This window comes from Sceloporus occidentalis, unplaced genomic scaffold, assembly GCF_023333645.1.
Source record: "Sceloporus occidentalis isolate IW3139 unplaced genomic scaffold, rSceOcc1.0.p SCAF_4, whole genome shotgun sequence".
In the NCBI taxonomy this organism is placed as follows: Eukaryota; Metazoa; Chordata; class Lepidosauria; order Squamata; family Phrynosomatidae; genus Sceloporus; species Sceloporus occidentalis.
The window spans coordinates 8,490,375-8,512,917 of NW_028316984.1; the positions used below are offsets into that span (position 1 = coordinate 8,490,375).

Genomic DNA, 22,543 nt, shown 5'->3' on the forward strand with positions numbered 1-22,543 from the left:
TTCAAAGAAACAGAAAATGTGTAAAAGAATGACTAAATTTGTAATTCAGTCAGTGATCCCCGAAGCATACAACATACAAATCCCATAAATAAGATAAATGTGAATATTGTTAGACTAGACTCCACAGTTGTACAGTTTTTGTAGTTTTTTGTGGGTTTGGGGGGCTATGAGGCCATAAACCCCACAAAAAACTATGGATGCCAACCGTGAAAGCCTTTGATTTCACAGTAGAGCTTTTGACTGGAAACTAGCAAATTTAATCCATATTATAAAAAAGAATAAAATCAGTAAAGTGTTGAAGGGTGATTTGAGACTTTTCGTTGTGTGCCTTCATGTTGTTTCTGACTTATGGCAATCCTATCACAGGGTTTTTCTGGAGGTGAGTGTGTGTGACTTGGTCAAGGTCATCCAGTGGATTTCCATGGCCAAGAGGGGAATCAAACCCTGGTATCCAGGACTGTAATCTGACATTGAAACCACTACACCATTCTGGCTTTTGATTCAAGACTAGTTTTTTAAATTAGAGATGGCCACTGTACTATTAGACTAATACTATTCATAGTGGTGTCCCTGGACTTGTGCCAGTCATGAGCCATCAGTAGCTAGACTGCAGACAGTTTCTAGGAATGAAAGAAACCACTGTAGCCAATGGACACAAATATGGTACCAGTTCATGGAACACTAGGAAAAGAACCCTGCCAGTCTCCTTCATATGTTCCTGCATTATGGTAATCTGTAGTTATTGACTCTGAATGGTTTTCGGCAGAACTTTAAAGATGAAATTAAATGTGTAGCATGCAGTTAAATGCATAGCATGCTATTTAAATCCCTTTATGTTATATTTTCTAGTAAGTGTATGTGGCTGCAATCTTGACTGGGACAGCACATATGGGTGGAAATGCTAAATCTTTCTCTCCAAATGGTGTTTGTTTCAAAATTCAATGATGAATCCAATCCAAACTGGGGCCATGCATATTACTGGAAAGTAAAACAGACAAGGATGTTAAACTGTTCTCCACTTATTTAATGTAGCATGTCTTGAGAACTTTTATTATAGGGGGATAGGGAGTACGAGATATAAGGAAGGAACAGAAACATCAAATTACATTGTTTCAAAAATTTTGATCCAGAGTTCTGTATCAAAGATATCAACAAAATCTTGATAACCTGGCTCATTATCAAGTACTTCCTTCCCATCGCCACCAACCAATAAGCTGCAAAGGTGAACAAGATCTTTCTAGTTTAACTAGTTTAACACATGCACACTTTATATACCTGAAACATGTCTGTGTTGCTGTCATGTGTATATTCAACCACCACTGTCTGAACTCTAGACAAGGTGTAGGATATACTATGCTGGTCCTTGTTGCTTATTGCCTGAAAGAGGAAAGAAAGTTATGTTATTACTATAAAACAAGTAACATAAATTGATTAGTAAACTAAACTAAACACTACAACAGAGCACCATCATATTAGATAATCCCAGTTAGTTATAATTATCCAAGTTTTGAAAAGATAATACTCAACCATACATCTCAAATTTCTTGGTTTGAGGGGAAAAACCCCAGATGCTATAATTCTGCTATATGCCAAAGGCCAATTTAACCCTACACACACACGCACGCACGCACGCACGCACACACACACTAGCTTCTGTGACTTTACAAGGCCACTAGGCCACTGAAACTCCTTAGCACTAGTTCTATCTGTCATGAATGCAACTACTGCTCTGGACTACCACAAACAGAAGGATCATAATCTTACATGGCTTCACTGTATTGCTAAAGCTGAGCTCATATACCCCTTTATCTGAGAATAAAAAGCCCACTGAACTGAGTAGGCTTTGCATCTCAACTCACATGGTTATGATAGCACTGTAAAGCATTTATCTTGACTCTGGAAGGCAATGACAAACCCCTTCTGAATAAATATTGACAAGCAAACTCTGTGATAGGGTCACCATAAGTCAGAAACCATTTGAAGGTGTAAAATATCAACAGATAAAAGCTTCTACTAGAATCCTTACTGGAATTAAACTGAAAAGTACCATCACTGATTTCACCCAACCCCACCCCCCACTCCTTGTTCCTTGAGCATGGCAAAGAGGGAAATAGCTATATGAATATTTGAAAATCCCATGTGCCATCCATTTAACCAAAAATCCATCTCTTGCTTTGCTTTTTGTCCTCTTATAATCTCATCTTCTTCACATCATCTTTCCTTTAGTTTACTGATTCCCACTTGGATCTCAGCAAAAGTGCCAGGGACAAGAGCTTAAAAATTCAGTTTCTTGGACCGGCGGCGGCGGAGGAGCGTTTGGGGCGGGTCCAGCCCAACCCCACAGACCATCCAGCCCTCGGGCGGCGCAGCGGGTGAGGCGCAGGAGGGAATAAAAGCCCCCTCCCAGCAACATCTCCACCGGCGGCGGCGGAGGAGCGTTTGGGGCGGGTCCAGCCCAACCCCACGGACCATCCAGCCCTCGGGCGGCGCAGCGGGTGAGGCGCAGGAGGGAATAAAAGCCCCCTCCCAGCAACATCTCCACTGGCGGCGGCGGAGGAGCGTTTGGGGTGGGTCCAGCCCAACCCCACGGACCATCCAGCCCTCGGGCGGCGCAGCGGGTGAGGCGCAGGAGGGAATAAAAGCCCCCTCCCAGCAACATCTCCACTGGCGGCGGCGGAGGAGCGTTTGGGGTGGGTCCAGCCCAACCCCACGGACCATCCAGCCCTCGGGCGGCACAGCGGGTGAGGCGCAGGAGGGAATAAAAGCCCCCTCCCAGCAACATCTCCACCGGCGGCGGCGGAGGAGCGTTTGGGGCTGGTCCAGCCCAACCCCACGGACCATCCAGCCCTCGGGCGGCGCAGCGGGTGAGGCGCAGGAGGGAATAAAAGCCCCCTCCCAGCAACATCTCCACCGGCGGCGGCGGAGGAGCGTTTGGGGCGGGTCCAGCCCAACCCCACGGACCATCCAGCCCTTGGGCGGCACAGCGGGTGAGGCGCAGGAGGGAATAAAAGCCCCCTCCCAGCAACATCTCCACCGGCGGCGGCGGAGGAGCGTTTGGGGCGGGTCTGACTCAATCCCACAGATCCTTAAACCACGGCGGGAAGGGAAGACAGGCGATTGGTGAAGGAGATTTCTTTTTCTCCTTAACCCTTCTGTTGCCAGTAAATTGGGCCCTAATTGGAGCCCAGGTCTCTCTCCACGAAGGGGGGTTACTATGTGGACTCCTGGGGGATCTTTTGACTTTTCTCGTGTATGGCCACAAATTAGGCCTTACACCGGGAAAGTAGAGGATCGCGGAGTAGCCATACTGTCAACGAAAGCCTTGTGCACCAGCTTGTCATTTTCCCATTTTGCATCGACAGAAAAAAAAAGGGGGACTTAATAGATAAATGGTTCTTTTGTATTTGCATATGAACATGCCCGGTCAAATTATTATTCTGCCTCTGTAAGTTAAAAATAATAATGTTTGAAAAGTAAGTTTAGCTTATATACTCAAAGTTGAAGGAAAAATAGAGATTGTGTGACTGTAGTAAGCCTGAAGGATAGAAAGGGAAAAATCTGTTTTGAATTTATATTGTTGGAAAATAGGGGATTAGCAGCCTCTTCAGAGAAGTGACATTATTATAGCTAAACATTCTTGGTTGGGGGAAGTGTCAGAAGGGGAAACAGATGGCTACAGGAACAAGATCTAGAACACAAATGCAATCATTTACTCAGACAAAAATATACTCAAACTCTAGAAGAGGGTCAACAGAGACATCAGAAAAGCACTCAGATACAATAATAACAATATTGAGAGAATTAAGAGAATTTAAAGCAGAAAGCAAACAAGAACTTAAAGAAACTAGAGATGAGATAAGAGCAGATATGCATAAAGAAATTGAAGGCCTGGCAAAAAAAAAAATTGACAAAATTACGAAGGAAGTTACTGAAATAAGGGAAGAGGTGGAAGAAGTAACAGAGAGAACTAGAGATTTAGAGGAGATAACAGAGAAAATAAATAGAGACAGACAGCAAGACAGACGCAACATTTTGCTGCAAGAGATCAGGCACAGAGAAAAAAGTGTTAAAATTAGAGGTCTTCCTGAAAAAGAAAATGAGCATTTGATAGAAACTTTGATCCCAATATTGGCAAAATATATGGATATGACGGAAGATGCAATAGATATGTTTACAGAAAAAATATTTAGAATAAATTCTACTTATGCTAGAGAAAAGAATTTACCTAGAGATGTCGCAATATGCTTTACTAATAATAGAATACGAGAGAGACTATGTCAGACGAATTATGAAAAGCCATTAATAATAGACGGAAAGGAAGTTGAAATATTTAAGGATATTCCTGCATATGTCTTAAAGAAGAGGCAAGAATATAGATTCCTAACTCAGACTTTGCAAAAAGGTTCCATAAGATACAGATGAGAAAAAGTGGAAGGTATTACGATATTATATAAACAAAAAAGGTACAAAATAGATACAATAGATTTGGCAAAGGACTTTCATAGAAAATTAATTGCACAGATTAAGAAGGAGGAGGAAGAGGCAAGGAAAAAAGGAGGTGGGAAAAAAGAGGAGAAAGGAGAATTAGAGACAAAAGAAATCGAGGAATTAATAAATCTGGACACTCAAAATGAGACAGTAAAGGAGGTAGAAGAAGGGGAAATTAATTTGGAAGAGCTGTAAGAGATAACTATGAAGGGAATAAAAATTGGTTCACTAAATGTCAAAGGTATAAACAAAAATCATAAAAGAAAAGAAATATTTCATTATTTAGAAAAGAGTCATTTTGATGTAATTTGCATTCAAGAAACGAAAATACGAGAGAATGAAATAAAATATTTGAGAAATCCAAAATTAGGAACTCTTTTTTACTCTGCAGATGAAAAGAAAAGGAGAAGGGGAGTTGCAATTTTTGTAAATAGAAATCATGAATCAACTGAGATCTTTAAAGACAAAGAAGGAAGATATATAGGAATAGAACTAGATATTGATGGGGAAAAGATGGAATTAGTTAATATATATGCCCCTTTGGAGAACAAAAATGAATTTTTCAAAAGATTATCTAAGGATATAACGAAATGCAAAGGGAAAAATTTAATAGTTGTGGGGGACTTCAACGGTGTGCTGAAGCCAAAAAGAGACAGACAGTCAAGAAAAAAAATTACCAATAATCAAGGAAAATTACCAAATAATTGTTTTGAAATGATGGAGGAAAATGAATTAGTTGATATTTGGTCATATTTATATGAAAATAAAAAAGGGTTCACTTTCTATTCGGAAGTGCACAAATGACTCTCTAGGATAGATCTTTTTTTGGTCTCTAAACAGTTAGCGAATAGGGTTAAAAAGATGGAGATTTCCCCAAGGCTATTATCAGACCACAGTCAAATTGAGATAACATTGGAAAAACAGGATGGGGAGAACCAACGACAGTGGCGGCTAAACGATAATTTGATTAAAGATAAAAAATTTGTTCAATATTTGAAAAAGGAAATAAACTTTTTTTTAAAGAAAACATGACCAAAGAAGTTAGTACAAAAACGGTATGGGACACATTTAAGGCTGTAGTACGGGGTATACTGATAAAGAAGGGGGCTGAGATAAAAAGACAAAGACAAGAGAAAGAAAATAAAGACAAACAAGAACTAAAACGCTTGGAGGAGTTAATGGCAAAAAATATAAATAATGAGAAAATAAAAAAAAATACCTATTACAAAAACAGACGCTTCAACAAAAAAATACAGAAGAAACAGCAAGAAAATTAAAATTTATAGGCCAAAAGTACTTTGAAGGGGCAAATAAATCAGGTCGCTGGCTAGCCTATAAACTAAAAAAGGAACAAAACAAGAGAAGGATTGGTAAAATTAAAATAGGAGAAAAAATAATAACTAAACAAGATGAAATAAAAAAAGCTTTCCAAAATTACTATAAGGAATTATATAAAAACAACAATAAGGATGAGGATTTGGTGAATAAAATTACAAGATATCTAGGGAAAAAGAAGATAGACAAATTGAATAAGGAACATATAGATAGTTTGGAGAAACCAATACAACTAGAGGAAATTACACAGGTAATAAGAGCATTAAAGGAAGGAAAAACACCCGGGCCAGATGGTTTCACCTCATTATTTTATAAAACATTTGAAGAGCAATTAGTTGGTAGGTTGCACCAAGTATTTAACAGCATTATTGAGGAAGGAATACCAAAAACATGGGAAATAGCGAATGTGGTTTTGATACCCAAAGAGGGGAAAGATAACACGAACATGGCAAATTATAGACCAATAGCTCTTTTAAATATTGATTATAAGTTGTTTACAGGGATAATAGCAAATAGATGGAAAAAAATATTAGTCAAAATTACGAATAATGATCAAAATGGTTTCCTCCCAGGAAGATATATGAGATACAACATAAGAACAATTCTGAATACTATAGAATACTACACTTTATATAAAGAAAAAGAAATGGCACTTATATTTGTGGACGCAGAGAAGGCCTTCGATAGTATTGGATGGAGTTTTATGTTTCAGGTATTAAAGGCCATGGGAGTGGGAAAAAATGGAATGACAAATATATTACATTTATACTCAAAGCAAAAAGTTCAATTAATAATAAATGGACAAAAGACGGAGGAAATACAGGTTGAAAAAGGGTCAAAACAAGGATGCCCCTTATCCCTGTTGTTATTTATAATAACATTAGAAGTGCTTAATAATGCGATTAGATCAAATGAAACGATAAGAGGACTTAAAATTAAGGGATATGAGCACAAACTTAGAGCTTATGCTGATGATATGGTAATAATTTTAGAGGAACCGGAAAAAAGTGCAATAAATTTATTGGAAGAAATTGAGGAATTTGGACAACTCTCAGGGATTAAAATGAATAAGGAAAAGACGTTAATGATTACAAGGAATATGAAAAAGACTAAGGAAAAGGGATTAGCGGAAAAATTAGGAATTCAAGTGGCAAACAAAGTTAAATATTTAGGAATTTGGATTACTAATAACAATATTGAATTATTTGAAAATAATTACAAAAAAACGTGGAATCAAATTAAAAAGGATATACAAAGGTGGGAAAACATGGAATTTTCAATATTAGGCAGATTGGCAATTATAAAAATGAATATATTACCAAAACTACTTTTTCTTTATCAGAATCTCCCAATAATTACAAAAGAAAAGGTTTTTCAAGAATGGGATAGAGACATTAAGAATTTCTTGTGGAAAGACAGGAAAGCCAGAATTAATAACCAGATATTGAAAAAGAAGGTAATTAAAGGGGGATGTGCGCTTCCTGACTTAAAAAATTATCATTGGGCTTGTGGATTAACATGGATTCTGGACTGGATTAAAGTGGAGAATATGAAAATCTTGAGTATTGAATCTTGTAATATTAGATTTGGCCGGCACGCATATGTGTGGTATCAAAAACACCAGATTAATAGTGAATTCATGCACCATACAATTCGAAAATCCCTGTTAAAAATATGGAACAAAATTAGAGAAAGGTTCTACTCAAAGATTCCACTATGGGTGTCACCCCAGGAGGCCTTTCTAAGTAGATGGGAAAAAGGCGGATCCTGGCTCAGATATAAAGATTTACTAAAATCAAATGAAAAAGGCGAAGATGATATAAAATCTAAAGAAGAATTAAAACAAGAAGGTAAAGATATACATTGGTTCGCTTATTTTCAGATAAAATCCAAATATAAACAAGACTATACTCAACAAGGATTTGAAAAGAAAGAAAATGTGTTAGATAAAATAATATGGGCCAAAGAAAAAGGGAAAATAGGAAAAATTTATAAAATTTTGATGGAATATGAGTTGGAAAAAGAAGTAATAACAGATAGTATGACGAAATGGGCTCAAGAAATAGGACATACAATTAAATTGGAAGATTGGGAGAGCTCATGGAAAAAAACCAGTAAGTTTACAGTGGCTCAAGATCTTAAAGAGAACTATTTAAAGGTATCCAATAGATGGTACTTCACCCCAGTGAAAATAGCTAAAATGTATAGATTGGGCAATGATAAATGTTGGAAATATGGTACGGAAAGAGGGTCATACTATCACATGTGGTGGGGGTGTATAAAAATCAAGAAGTCTTGGAAGGACATTCACCAGATAATACAGAAAATGCTTAAGATCAAAATCCCTTTAATCCCAGAACTTTTTTTTATTAAATATGACATCTTTTTTGGGCGCCACAGTAGAAAAAATTTTTTGGAAGATAATGTTGTATTTGGTGACGGCGGCCAGAGTGCTAATAGCAAAATATTGGAAAAAGGAAAAAAAACCTGACATAGAGGAATGGATACAAAAAATTTTAGATCTAAAAGAAATGGACAGGCTTACTATGATATTAAAAGGGAAAACTGATAATTTGGCTGATTGGAAAAGAGTAGATAACTTTATGAAAAAATAATGAATTTTGGGTGAAAATTAATTAAATTGGATTGAAACATTATACTGATAAATCTGCAAGGTAGGAATAATAAAAATAATTAAAAATACATATGTATATATACATAATAATTTATATATATATATATAAAAAATCAGTAAGAGAAGCATTATGTGCAATTAAAAAAATTGGTAAGTAAAAACAGGAACGAAAGGATGAGGAAAAGACAGTAAAATCGGTGCAAATATAAAAGGAAATACGATGTAAGAAGATGCTTTTAACTGTGTCGTACATGTTAAATGTTACTGATAATTGGTGTGTGTCTGTGCTCTTTGTGTGAATTTGTCCTTTGTATGTGAAATAAAAAAATAAAATAAAAATAAAAATTCAGTTTCTTAGAGCACATGCAGAGTCCTCATACAGTGCATAATACAGTGAAGATGCGGACCACCTGAATTGAATACCACCTTCTAAGCAGCCTTTACTATTTAATCATTTCAAATCTTTTAACCTTGAACTTAACTGAATATACTTATGTACAGTCGGCCCTTTGTATCTGTGGGGGTTCCGATCTGGACAACCCCCCCCCCCCCAAAACAGATGCCAAAAACTGCAGGACCTCAAGTCCCATTAGTTTTAATGGTGGAATGGCCATGTACTTGCACCACCATTCGGGAAACTTAGAGGAAGTAGTATCTGAAGAGGAACTATTTGTTATATAATCAGTGAGTTGACCCTTAATATAACTAAAGGGTTACTGAGCTGGAAATAAGGCATCTTATACTTGTTACTTCAATAAAAGTTATAGCTTGTTTTTATATAAGCACTAAGACCACCCTGTGTGGTTTATTATTCAAAAACATGCCACCAACTATACCAACATATTTGTACTCTAGAGCAAGCACTGGGGTTCCTGGACCTCTGACACAAAGGAGGTGTCTGATGAGGTTAAGTAGGAGAAAATGCCGAGGAAAGGACTAGAGCAGGGCTTTTATTTAAGGTGAGACTGAGAGCCAGTCTCAGAAGGAATAAGGGTCTGTTGCTGCCATTCACAACCACTAACACTCTCTACTCTTTCCACCGCAGTGCCACTTCTGGCCTTTTTGAATACCTGGGCAGTAAAATGGTGCCGGAGTGGTTCTTTGGCACTATTTGTTTATTTATTTATTTGATTGGCATTTGCATCAGATACTGGCACTATGATTATGTTGATTGTAAAACATGGATTGTGGGAACTACACAAGTGTCAGGAGTAGTCTACATATGGTCCTTGTATTGAATACTCTAGCTTAAAAAATAAAGGATGCAGGCAGTGGGAGACTTCATGTGTCCTTTAATGTGTTATCTTTATCCTTTAGCTCCCTTGTAATCTTTTGAAGCAGTCACAGGATACAGATTTCAAAGATACAGGTTTTTCCCTGTTCTAAAAGTGCCACAGCCTTCAAAATTCACCTTTGTCCCAATTTTTGCATTTGAAGTACATCTTAGCTAATATCTTAAACAATCTGAAGCTTAATGCACAGTCTAAAGTAAATGGAAGCTAGAACCCAAGCTGGCATTCAGACATTTCTATCACTATTCTTCACCTTCTGAATCATTGTGATGTCACAAGAACTCCTTCCTAAAGATGGTTATTGAGACCCATCCTTTTAGTGGGCTTTCAAGAATGTGGCTTTGGGTGGCAGTCTTTCCACAAGTATGTAAGGTGGCACTGCAACCCTTTGGAGACATGGTGGGGCTCAGGACCCAAAGGGTCATGTCCTTGATTTTACCACAAGAGCTCTCTTTTCAGTGAATGCAAGTTAGAACATGTAGTGCCCTGAGTGTGTTCTGAGCAACTGTGTAAAGAAATGTGGCAGTACTCCCCTACCCCTCCCTGCAGAACACGTGTAACTTTGAAACAGGAAGAACAGGGAAATCCAATTCATAAAGAGTACTTCAAACTGATTTCTTTATTCTCTCACTAGAAGATCCAACCCTTTCAGAAGCTGCTGCAAAGATACTTCATCACTCCTAGAACAGAGTGCTATACAAAGCATGCATTTTGAAGCATACATTACCAGACTCCTGTTGAGCTCACTGAATGCATGAACTTACAAATGCTAATTAGTGCAGGTGTGTCACTTCACTAACCATGAATTAAAACAGATCCCCCCACTCCCTTTTAAAGTGCACAACAAATCTATCCAACAAAACAGACCAAACTGGTCCCACGTAGCGCTTCGCAACAGAACACATGTTGCTATGAGACGAGTGCATTAGTCATGCCTACTGTTAGCCATATGTTAGCCTAGACACACTGAATGATTAAGATGCTCAAGATGATTAAGTGCCACGAAGGATGAGACACAAAATGTGACAGCTGACACTGCCTCTTCCCCTCCCAACTATTGCCACAGGAACATAAGGAAGAAAAGTTTTTATTTAAATAGCACTTTTTTACTCAAGTTGATTACCAGGTCACTTGAACAAAATGGGCACAACTAGAAAAACAAAGGAAATGTAAATTTACTCAGTGCAGGATGGGAAAGAGCCAGCGAAGCAGATTATGCTTACTATTAGCCACCTAAATACAGTTGGCCCTTCTTATACACGGATTTTTTATACACGGATTCAAGCATACACGGTTTGAAAATGTTCCAAAAAAGTATACATTTACCTTGATTTTCCATTTTTTTATAAGGGACCCCATTTTGCTGTGTCATTATATTTAATGGGACTTGAGCATACATGGATTTTGTTATACACGGGGTATCTTGGAACCAAACCCCAGCGTATAACAAGGGTCCACTGTAAAACAAAATCTGAAATCCACAAAAATCAATCCCTGTATTGGCCAAGCCAAATGCACAAAACACATAACACAAGCTTCTGAATGTCGGCTGACTTCTTCATCAGGCAAAAGATGTTTACAAACCATAAAGGAGAGAAAAAAGTGACAGTGTTGGTTTTGTTTCAGATACTGTCTTCATTGTAACTGACTTGATTCAGAGAGATCTCAATGTAGGCAAAGGCCACTCCCTTGGTGTGCAGGGCCTTGTGAAACATTTGCCTGTGGCTTCACAAAAGACACCCGGGATCCCAAGATGAGTTACTTTACTGCTGCCAATGGAATTTAAATTGTCTTTTGTCTTGGTCCCCACATGTCCAAGAAAGGAGTGGCCTTTGCCTGCATTGAGATCCTCCAAACCAAATGAACTACAATGGGTATGTTTAGTTTGGAGAAGAAGTTAAGAGGTGACATGATAGCCATGTTTTAATATCTGAAAAAAAATGTCATATGGATAAAACAACAAGCTTGTTTTCTGCTGCTCAAGAGATTGGGGCATGGAGTAATGGATTCAAGCTACAGGAAAAGAGATTCCACCAAAATATTAGGAAGAACTACTGATGGTAAGAGCTGTTTGACAGTGGATCACGCTGCCTTGGAGTGTGGTGGAGTCTCCTTTGTAGGTTTTTAAACAGAGGCTGGATGGCCATCTTTCGGAGGTGTATTAACTGGCACAGACTCATAGAGTTGGAAGAGAGCATAAGGGCCATCCAGTCCAACCCACTGCTGTGCAGGAACATACAATCAAAGCACTGTGTATTCCTGAATGGCAAGAGGTTGCATTAGATGGCCCTGTGGTCTCTTCCAACTCTATGATTCTGATACAAGATTTGATACAAAATGTAGGCCTGTGTCTCCAACACAGTCAATTTGTGTGAATTCCAACTTGTGGCTTGGAGGCTGCAGTAAGCTGAGCTGAGTAATCATGTGCATTATTTTTTAAAGCATCACCTATCTCTTGTGCACTACCTCAAAGGCCACAGTGAGCTGAGAGGCAATAAACAAATACTTTCAATAATAAATTTGATTTATCAATAAATAAAAGTCATGCCTAAGCATGAACTGTATGGTTTTCATACATGGTAGGATAGGGAAAAAAGTGGGGGAAGGCACTGGAAACAATACAATTCGTTGTGTGCTTTCAAGTCATTTCCAACTTATGATGACCCCAAGGTGACTGTGTTACAGACTTTTCTTGGCATGCTTTGCTCAGACAGAGTTTGCTTTTGCCTTCCTTTGATGCTGAGAGAGTGTGACTTGCCCAAGATCACCCAGTGGGTTTCCATAGTGGAGCAGGTATTCAAATCTTGCTCTCCAGAATTGCACTTCAACACTCAAATCCCTACACCACTAACAAAAGGTTACGGGGAGAGAGAATTTTTTTTAAGTGCCTGCATTTTTTAAATGACCAGTACGTTTGAGCTAAGTATATAATTGAAACCTCTCAACTCTTTCCAGACTAGGAAAATGCTTTTATCAGTCTGCAAGTGATGAAGGGATTACAGGCAAACCCCAGTTAACATAGATCTGACAAAGAAGCTCCTTTTTATAGTCTTTTTTCTGCCCAGATCCACTTTTGCTCCTTGTCCTCTATCTAGCTCAAAGTTTTTAGCAGCATTGTCACTGGAAGGATACTGTAAGCGGTCTGGAAAAAACAGAGATTTATGGTGGTGGATTGCAGTAGTGTGTTTGTTGCAGTATAGAATCAATAAAGTTTGAGCTGGGAAAGAATGGGATTCTACTCCAGCCAGGCCTGCAATAGCTATGTGTTCCTGGCTGCAACAGGCATGGTAAACAGCAGCTGCTTCCAGAAGACTTACTGAGCAAGCCTGAACAGCAAAATTGAAAGAAAAAGGGCAGATAGGCTTGCCTCACCAAACAGCAACATAGATCTATACATCTGATCATCAAAATGGAAATCACAAGAAAAGCGGAGGCTAGCGAAATAAAAAGTCATTGTTGGATGCTTTGTGGAAGAAGCCTTTAAGTCAGACCTGCACAACTTGGCAGTAGGTAGGGGCCAAAATTAAAATATGCTAAACTTCTTCAGACTGCAGATAGGTTTTAATTAAATACCAATTAATATTAATTCCATTCTCCTCTTCCTCTGCCCAGCCCTCTCCTCAAGAGAAAGCTGAGTGGCGGAGAAGTCTTGCCTTTCCTCCTCCTCCACTGGAGAAGGCTGAGTGACAGAGGAACCTTTAGGGACTAGCGTTTGTCCCTCTTCCTCATCCACCGCCTGGCCTTCTCAGGTGAAAGCTGGGCAGAGGAAGATTCCTGTAGGGTGAACGTTTGCCATTCCTCCACTCAGCCTTCTCCTCAGGAGAAAGGAGGGTAGTGGCAGAGCCTTGCAGGGCAAGTGTTTGCTCTCCTCCTTCTGGAGAAAGCCAGACAGCAGAGGAGCCTGGAGGGGCAAGTGTTCGTCTGTCCTTCTCCTCCTCTTCCAGTACCACAACTACCACCACCAGGCCTTCTTCTCAAGAGAAAGCTGAGCATGGAGGAACTGAGCAGTAGAGGAGCCTAGCAAGGCAAGGGTTTGCCCATCCTCCTCCTCTTCCATGTGGCCTTCTCTTGAGGGCCGGATGTTGTGCAGGCCTGCTTTAAGCGGTCTCTAGCAGGTTTTAGGCTTAACTGACCTCAGTGGCATGCCTACCTCTGGTGTCACCTGGTGCGGGAGTGGGACCTCTGCAAGGAGTGGAGAGGCTGGGCTCAGCCTTGCCAGGCACCCACCCACCTCGCAACCCTCCTTGCTGCGACTTCGTTTTCCTCAAAGGAAAGCCAGGATGCAGCAAAAAGTCAGGCCTGTTTTTCCTCAGAGGAAAGGCAGGCCACAGCAAGGCGGGATGGAGGGGTAGATGAATGCTCGGCAAGGCTGAGCCTGGCCTCCCCGCACCTCCTTGCAGAAGCCCCGCCCCTTCCACTAGCCGCAACACCCTCTGGGGTGTCACTTGGTGCAGTCCGCACCTCCCGCACACACACACACCTCAGTGATGCTACTGAATGACCTGGTTATTTGATTTCACATGTGCACATCTACTTCATTAACCGAGTTATACTTGCAATTAGTTTTAAGTTGTGTTCCCCCAGCACTAAAGACACACCTAGGCAGCATCACTCCATTATTCCATACAACACCATTCAGACAGCCAATAATGTTGAAATAATGTTGAAAGCAGTATTAGAAATGCTACTTAAGGAATGCTTATTCTTAAGGCTCCTACTTCCAGCCTAGGTGAAGTGGTTTGTGTGATGGACTATGCCTACAGTTCAAATCACTGTTCAGTCACGAGTTATGTTTGTCCAGTGACTTCCTCTCTCTCAGCCAAATCTACCTGACACAGTGTTACAAGGATAAGGTCCCAGTTCTGGGAAAAGAGCGGGATACAAATAAATAAATAAATAAATAAGGTTGAATAACCAACATACAATTTTTTTTAAAAAAATGCCCCATTTCATTGGTGAATGAGAAGCACTCAAGGGTTTATAACAGTATCAGGGTGGTCTGCAAGTGACCTACAAGATGGCCTATTTAAAACATAAAATAAAATAAGTGTGTCTCCCCTTAGGGCAAGACTAGAGTAAGTGGCTTTGCTATGCAACCATTCATTGAGTCTGCTTCTAACTTACATTTGGTATATAAAGAAACAAGGTCATGTACCTAGTGATATAACTCATTAAATCAAGCTTACCTTTGCTGCCTGAGGTGTACAGGCAATATGCACAGTGCTTGGTTTCACCCCATTTGCTTTGGGCCTTTTAAATAAAGCAAACCGGCTTTTTCTTCTTCCTCTGTCTCCATTTGGCAGTGAGCCATTGTACCTGTAGAAAAGTAGTACAGGAAGAATTATAGAGGGGATTTTGGGGGAATGGGGTATGTGGGCAAATCATCATATAGATGTGGACTAAAAGATCATTACAAGAAAGTACAGCTTTAAAAACTTTATGAACTACAAGTGAATATCTGAGCATGGTAGTGCTATATGCTTATATGAGAGGAATATATCTCTAAAAAGCCTCAAGAACTAAGAATGCAACAAGGAAAAAAAAAGGAGGGAAAGGACATTGAAACACTTTTCATTTTAGTTTCTAAGGAAAATAAGAATCAAGCATAGGTATTTAAGAGCAGAATATTTAAAATGATATAAAGAGTCTGCATGGCAGAATTGTCAGCTCATAATTTTCACAACAACAAAGCATCCACAAAACCCAGTGTTAGACATACCGTATACATGTGTGTATAAGTTGATTTCCCCCCCCAGTCAAAATCTGACCCCAATGTTGGAATAATGACCCAGTGCAAAGCAGTGACAAGAGGCAGAGAGGCAAGAAGCCCCTCTTGGCGTAGAAGCAACATTCTCACTCCATTAACTTGCCCAAACAGGTTCAGCCCCAGCCCCAATAGGTTCAGCAGCAACATGGAGGAGCTCAAAGCCTGTCTACAGAGAGATTGTACACTTTATAAAGCCAAGGGTCAGAGAGGCTTATACGGTATGCTTCTATTAAAAATGGCCACCACAGTTCTCTTTGGGCTCTCCTACGTAGTTGCTGAACCTGCCGGGGCTGAAAAAGAAAGTGAGGAAGGAGGGAAGGTTCCTCACAATAAAGGTATCACTATTTGGTAGATTTCTTTCTCCAGTTTGAGCAAGGGAGGCGTCATGAGGGTGGGAATGCTGCTTCCAGCCCAAGAGGGATTTCTCCCCTATGCTTCTTATCACTGCCATTGTGCTGGTCCCTAATACTGGCTGCCTTTGTTGTTCTTCTCCCTACTCTCTTTTATTTAGACTGCATTCTCATTCTTTTTCCTCATTTATATTCGTTTCTCTTTCTGTATTTGTATAGATGAAAGCTAGTGTGGCATAGTGGTCTGAGAGGTGGACTATGACTCTGGAGACCAGGGTTCAATTCCCAGCTTGGCCCTGAAACCCACTGGATGACATTGGCCAAGTCACACTCTCTCAGCCTCAGGGTAAGGCAATGGCAAACCTCTGAACAAATCTTGCCAAGAAAACCCCATGAGAGGGTTGCCTTAGGGTTGCCATAAGCTGGAAATGACTTGAAGGCACACATCAATAACTTGTGAGGAGATAGAAATTTTAAAAACAGAATTGCCATTTAACCCTCCCTTCAACTTCAACCCCTCAAATAAGTAGAATCTCTCCTTCTCTTTAGCTTTCCTGAATATGTTCCCTCTGTGCATTTTTTTAAAAGGAGAGGGAAAGATTTTTTTTTTGTTACATGTTCCTAAGTTTTACCTTAAATTTATCTACAGGTCGTAGCAAAATCCAAAATTTTGGTCCCAAAACTTGCCCTCGATTTATACATGAGTATACAATCAACCCTCCATTTTCGCGGAGGATTCATTCCAGACCCCTCCCGCAAAAACAATATTCAAGTCCCATAGTCTTGAATGGGGCACACACAGTGGGGGCATACCCCATTGAAATAACGGAGGTCACCCCTTTGTGAATATTCAAGACCACAGACCTCAAGTTCGCGAGAAAGGAGGGGGGACTGTATATAGTAGTTCTGATGAAGTGTGTGTATATGTGCCTTCAAGTCACCTATCAACTTATGGCAACCTCATGAATTTCATGGTGTTTTCTTAGGCAAGGAATTCTCTGAAGTGCTTTTACCAGTTCTTTCCTCTGAAATATAGCCTACAGCAACTAGTATTTATTGGCAGTCTCCCATCCAAGTACTAACATGGGCTGACCCTGCTTAGCTTTCAGGATCAGATGGGATCTGGTGTCTTTAGTGTATGTCTACTTCTGATGGCATATATCCACTAAAGTTGTTGTAAAAATCACTGCATGGATGTAGAATGTATATGAAACTGTCAGACCGGACTTGGCTTGACACATTCACATGCAGGTTGCATGGTCTGTATTAGGAGTTCCCAACCTTTTTGACTTGCAGAGGCCTTATTTCTATGGCACAGCCCCTAAGAGGCCTACCCTATGCCTTACAAGCTAATGGTGTTTAAGAGTATATATAAGAATATATTCTTATTCTTTAATTTCATTCAATTTTTATTTCTTTCATTTTCCTTCCACGGAGCACCTGGGAAGTGCATGCGAAGCCCTAAAAGCTCCATGAAGCACAAGTTGGGAACCCTTGGTCTATATATCCCAGCCAAAATTTTCTAATTATATGCTTCCATCGGAGCAATTCCATTTTTTTAAAAAAATAACTATTAATATGAAGGGATGCACTAAAGGGATGCACTAAATCCAATCCTCACCTCTCTCCATATTGCTTTTCAGAATATTAACTACTAAGTAAACAGATTCATCTTGAACTATGAAAACAGACACTAGCTGCCAGTCAGCTGGTCCTAAGCCTTTTTTCACACAGGGTGAGATGTGTACATGCATGTGTACATAAAAACATGTGCACGCGCGCACACACACACACATCTGAATAAGGAGATAGAACAAAGTCTAATTCATTTTGAATGCCAGGCCACCCATTAGTATCTTTGTCATGAAAAAGATGTAGCCAGTTTCCCTTCCTTCCCTTACTATACAATATTCTTTGGGAATCTATTCCATGCCCTCTGTCTGATATTCTCTGTCAAGGTGGGGGGGGGGGGGGGTCCTTTGTGAAAGACACAGTACACATGGGCTACTGACAGTAGAAACTCTCTGGAGAGTGCTGAAAACATATCCAGTCTATAGGATCGCTCTATAACAAATGGTTAGCTTTCAGGCAACTAAAAGTGCACATGCACGCACGCACACACACACACACCTCCTGAGAAAACAGGGTGGCACCTTTTCCTCTGACACACATTGGAAACCAGCTTGCTGTAGCTGCTCTTATCACACAGTCATCCCTAACAGTTGTACACATTCATGGAAAAACACCAGCTTTGGTGTATGCAATGAAGCTCATGTGTACTAAAAACTGCAAATGATTCTGCCTAAGGGTGGGCTTAATGCCTTATCAGAATAGATATTAAAAACAGAAATGTTGATAGGTGTGTTCCTTATAGCCCACTATTGTTCTACATTATCTTGAAAATAAATGATTTAACATAGTCTCAAATTAAGGTCCAATGACTGTAGCGCTAAAGTTAAGCACACACTTCGATCTCTCCTGCTGAATTCAATAAAAGTATTCAACTTTGGCTGGATTGTGCTCAAGTCAATAAAGAATAAGAACATGCCTTAACTAACATCAATTCTTCCAATATTAATGTATAATCATTTAACTTGAAATTACAGTGATAGAAGAAAATGGTACTGGAAATAATTTTCATGGTGTGAGAGTTCACTGAAAATAGCTGAACAGTATAGCAAAGAACAGGATCAGCAAAGCATCTTTTTGCCTTCACAGTTAATAGCAATGATACAGATTCTCATTTAATATAAGGCACTTACCCCAATACAATCAATTCACCATATTTCACCAATACTTTTGATGGATGATTTTCTTGATCAGGCGAAAACATGGGCTTAGTAGTTCTTTTATCTCAAATTTCACTTTCTGATCAAGAATCTTGGCACACTTTTTTCATTATTTCCTAGAAAAAGAGAAAAGATGCAGGAGAAATTAGTTGTGCCTACCAGTTTTGCCAGTATGGCATAGTGGATTGAATGTTGGACTATGACTCTGGAGACCAGAGTTCGATTCGCAGCTCAGCCATGAAACCCACTGGGTGGTCTTGGGCAAGTCACATGCTCTCAGCCTCAGGGGAAGGCAAGGGCAAACCCCCTCTGAACAAATTGTGCCAAGAAAACCCCATGATAGGTTCACGCTATGGCTGTAAATTAGATTAAAGTTAAAAAGTTCTTAATTAAAAAAAAACAAACTTGAGACTTAGGGCAGCCAACCTGAAAAGCAGTCTCGGGGCAGTAAGTGAGGCTTCGGTGGGAAACTCCAGGCATCAGGGAGACATTTGTCCTGCTTCTGCTGTGATTTGGCTCAAAAGTGCAGCTGGTGCATCCCAAGAAGCAAGAAGAATGGAGGCATAGTGTTGGAGAGCGGGGGGCTTGCCTCCCCCCTCTCTCTTCTCTGATGGAAATCAATCCCAGGCAGGCAGAAGCAGCAAGTGCCTGAATCTCAGAAGTTGGTTTGTTGATGCTGCCTTCCATTCCCTCATTCTTCCACTCTGTGTCTCATTGAAATCAATCCCAGGCAGGAGTTAACTAAGGCAGGCAGAAGCAACCATGTGCCTGAATCACAGTGGCTGGGTTTGTTGATGCTGCCTTACATTCACTGCTTCTCCCTGCCTTTGTTAAATCTTGCCTGGGATTGATTTCAATAAGACACTGGGTGAACGAATGGGGAGCATTTGCAGATTGTTCATTTTTTATATCCGTGAGGAGTCCTGGAACCAAAACCCTGTGGATACTGAGGACCCACTGTGTACCACCCGGTATTCCTTGGTGGTTTCCCAATCAGAGCTGACACTGCTAAGCTTCCAAGATCAAAAAGGTGCTGTAGGGTTTTGCTGAGGCAACATTAAGGTGAATGGGTTTGGTACAAAAGGACAGTGGCCTGTAGCATTCCAATGTGTTTTTTTTTAAAAAGGAATTTTTAAAGGTGTAGCCATATTAGTACATTGTCACTTAAAAAATCATGTGGCACTAAGAATAAGTGATTTATTACCGGACAGGCTTTTGTGGACCTACAGCTTACTTCCTCCAAGAGTGCATTCTTGGAGGTTCAGAGAAAGAACATATGACTGGGAGGTGTGATCCAGATGTGAGATGAGAGCAGATTTAATGGCAGAATTACTAGCAGTGTGAATTAAGTTATCATAATCATTCTGGCAACAGGCAGTGTGATGAAAATCTGTTGTATCCTATAAACTTCTTTTGAATGCTGAGCACCCCTAGGTGCTAACTGGGTAAAGTGAATGTCTCCAGACTTGCTCCTGTGAATTGCAGGGCCTATACAGCATGAGGAATGAGACTACCCTGGGGCCAGTCTGTGGCGTGTTTTTCCTTTATGTCATGGAACATGGGGTGGGGGGAGAGATTCCCTAGGAAGGTCCCCCTTGTTGATGGCTAGTTGGATGACCAGCCAGAATGGCATGTAGCACCAGAGCTTGAGTTTTTCACCCAGGCATGGCTGAGGAAGAGGACAGATTGGGATGTCCTGTCTCAGCTGGAACCCACTTTAGGTTCCTATCCCCTGTAGATAATTCAGTTTCAAAGTTTTAACAGTAAACAAAGTACTCATATGTGCTGTTTTGTCTCATCAGTTCCTAGTTGATAGACAATATGCTGTAAACCTTTTTTGAACTATTCTGAATGGTGTCTCTCTGCACAGAGGCAGGCTTATATGTGTAATGTACAGAGACCACAAAAAAAAAAGAAGAAGAAGAAATGGTACATATAAAATTATAATTGTGATAGCAGCTAATCAGAGAGGAGACACATGGATGTCATTGGATGGAACACAGAAACTAAATAGATTACATAATAGAGAACAGAAGATGGAGAAGCCCCATTCTTGTGGCAAACACAAGACCAGGTGCACACTGTGGTACAGACCACAAACTACTAATATCCAAAATTAGAATAAAGCAGAAGAAGAATAAAGCTGCATTCTATCACCTTATTTATTCAAGCTATATGCAGAAAATACCGTACGCAGAGCAGGTTTAGACTCAGAGGCAGGAAGAGTTAACACTGAAGGAAGGAACATGAACAACTCAAGATACACAGACAACACAATACTAGTAGCAGAAACCAACGAAGACCTGGAACAATTACTGAAGAAGGTCAAGAAGGAAAGTGGCAAGGCAGGCTTAATGCTGAATAAAGAAAACAAAAATAATGGACCAGAAGATCTACAAGAATTCATCGTAGACAATGTAGACAATGAGAAAATTGAAATAGTCAAAAAGTTCCCATACCTTGGACCAAATATCGATCACAATGGCGACTACAGTCAAGAAATTAGAAAAATACTAAAATTGATATGGGTAGCTATGAAAGAACTGGACAAGAGCCTAAAGTGTAAAGATATAACTCTGAACACTAAACTGGGGATCGTCCAAACCATTATGTTCCCCATCACCGTGTACGGATGTGAGAGCTGGACATTTGAGAAAGGTGACAGAAGGAAAATAAACTCATTTGAGAAGTGATGCTGCAGAAAAGTATTGAAAATACCATGGAAGGCCAAGAAGACAAACATATGAGTTCTAGAACAGATTGTGCCCGAACTCTCCCTGGAGGCTGTTGTACTTTGGGCATATCATGAGAAAGCATGAATCATTGGAAAAGACAATGATGTTAGGAAAGGTAGAGGGCAATAGAAATAGAGGAAGACCATTTGCCAGATGGTTAGACTCAATCAAAGTGGTCATGGACTAGAGTCTGCAAGATCAGAGCAGTGGAGGACAGAGGATCTTGGAGATGTCACATCCATGAGGTCACCATGAGTTGAGGTCAACTCAAAAGCAGCTAACAACAACAAGAACTACTCCCTTGGACCCCCCCCCCCCACATAAGCCAAAAAAACTTGTATGCTCGAGCCCCATTCATTTGAATGGGACGTGCTGCCCTTTGCGCCCCGCACGGTTCTCAGCGGGTTTTAGTATATGCTCAAACCCGTATATGACGCAGGCGCACTGTAGTTATTTTATGTCAGATTATTGTCTTGTTTATTACAGGTTTCACAGAATGTCCTCTTTGGTTAATCAACTTTTCTCTTTGTCTGGACAGGCAATTAGAATCAAATTGTTAAGACAATCACTTACAGATTTGGTTTCAAATTAATACTAATGATCTTGACAATATCAGGACAGCACTTTCTAGTATGATACACAGAGAACTGTCTTTGAAGTTTGCAGGCCACTTCTGGGCCTTGGAAAAAATCTTTTGGCACTGTTTGAATGACAAGGTCAATATGGATCACCCAGAGAAGCTCTAGCAGCCACTGACTATAAGGCAATGTTACAGGCCTGCAGTGTGCAGACCTGCTAAAAACTATATTGGTCTCTGGCCTGAAACACATGGGCAAAATGACATGGCTTCAGGCTGCATTAAGGGCATGGCATTTACATAACACGTGCTTCAAATGTGGCCTGAAGTTGTGCCAATGTGTTGTGCCAAACAAGAAGAACTGGGCCAAGAAGGAGTGGATAGAATCTACTCCTTCTGGTGGCCTGGCTCAGGATCGCGGCAGCTGCCTGAATAGGGATCAGGATTGTGTAATTGCTGCAGTGCCACTGTGGTCTTTTGGCCTGTATGTTTCAGGCCTCTGTGTGGCATGCATGCATCTTCTATAATTTTCCCCAGGAGAATGTGTATACTGTAGCAAGCAATATGTCACAATA

At 40.2% G+C, this 22,543-nt stretch overlaps 1 protein-coding gene across 4 annotated transcripts in view; it reads right to left on the reverse strand.

The window, feature by feature from the left end:
- The window catches only part of LOC149313479 (E3 ubiquitin-protein ligase pellino homolog 1), an 83,092-nt gene that overhangs the window by 6,420 nt on the left and 54,129 nt on the right, over positions 1-22,543 (reverse strand). For 3 of the 4 annotated variants that reach the window (XM_089519175.1, XM_089519177.1, XM_089519176.1), the window contains 3 exons: positions 18,630-18,772; positions 14,937-15,066; positions 1,276-1,377 (listed from right to left, as the gene is read on the reverse strand). In XM_089519175.1, coding sequence (XP_089375301.1) covers positions 1,276-1,377; positions 14,937-15,066; positions 18,630-18,700 — 303 coding nt within the window. In that variant the 5' untranslated portion in view covers positions 18,701-18,772. The remainder of the gene's footprint in view (positions 1-1,275; positions 1,378-14,936; positions 15,067-18,629; positions 18,773-22,543) is intronic. The other variant, XM_089519178.1, reaches the window with a different exon arrangement.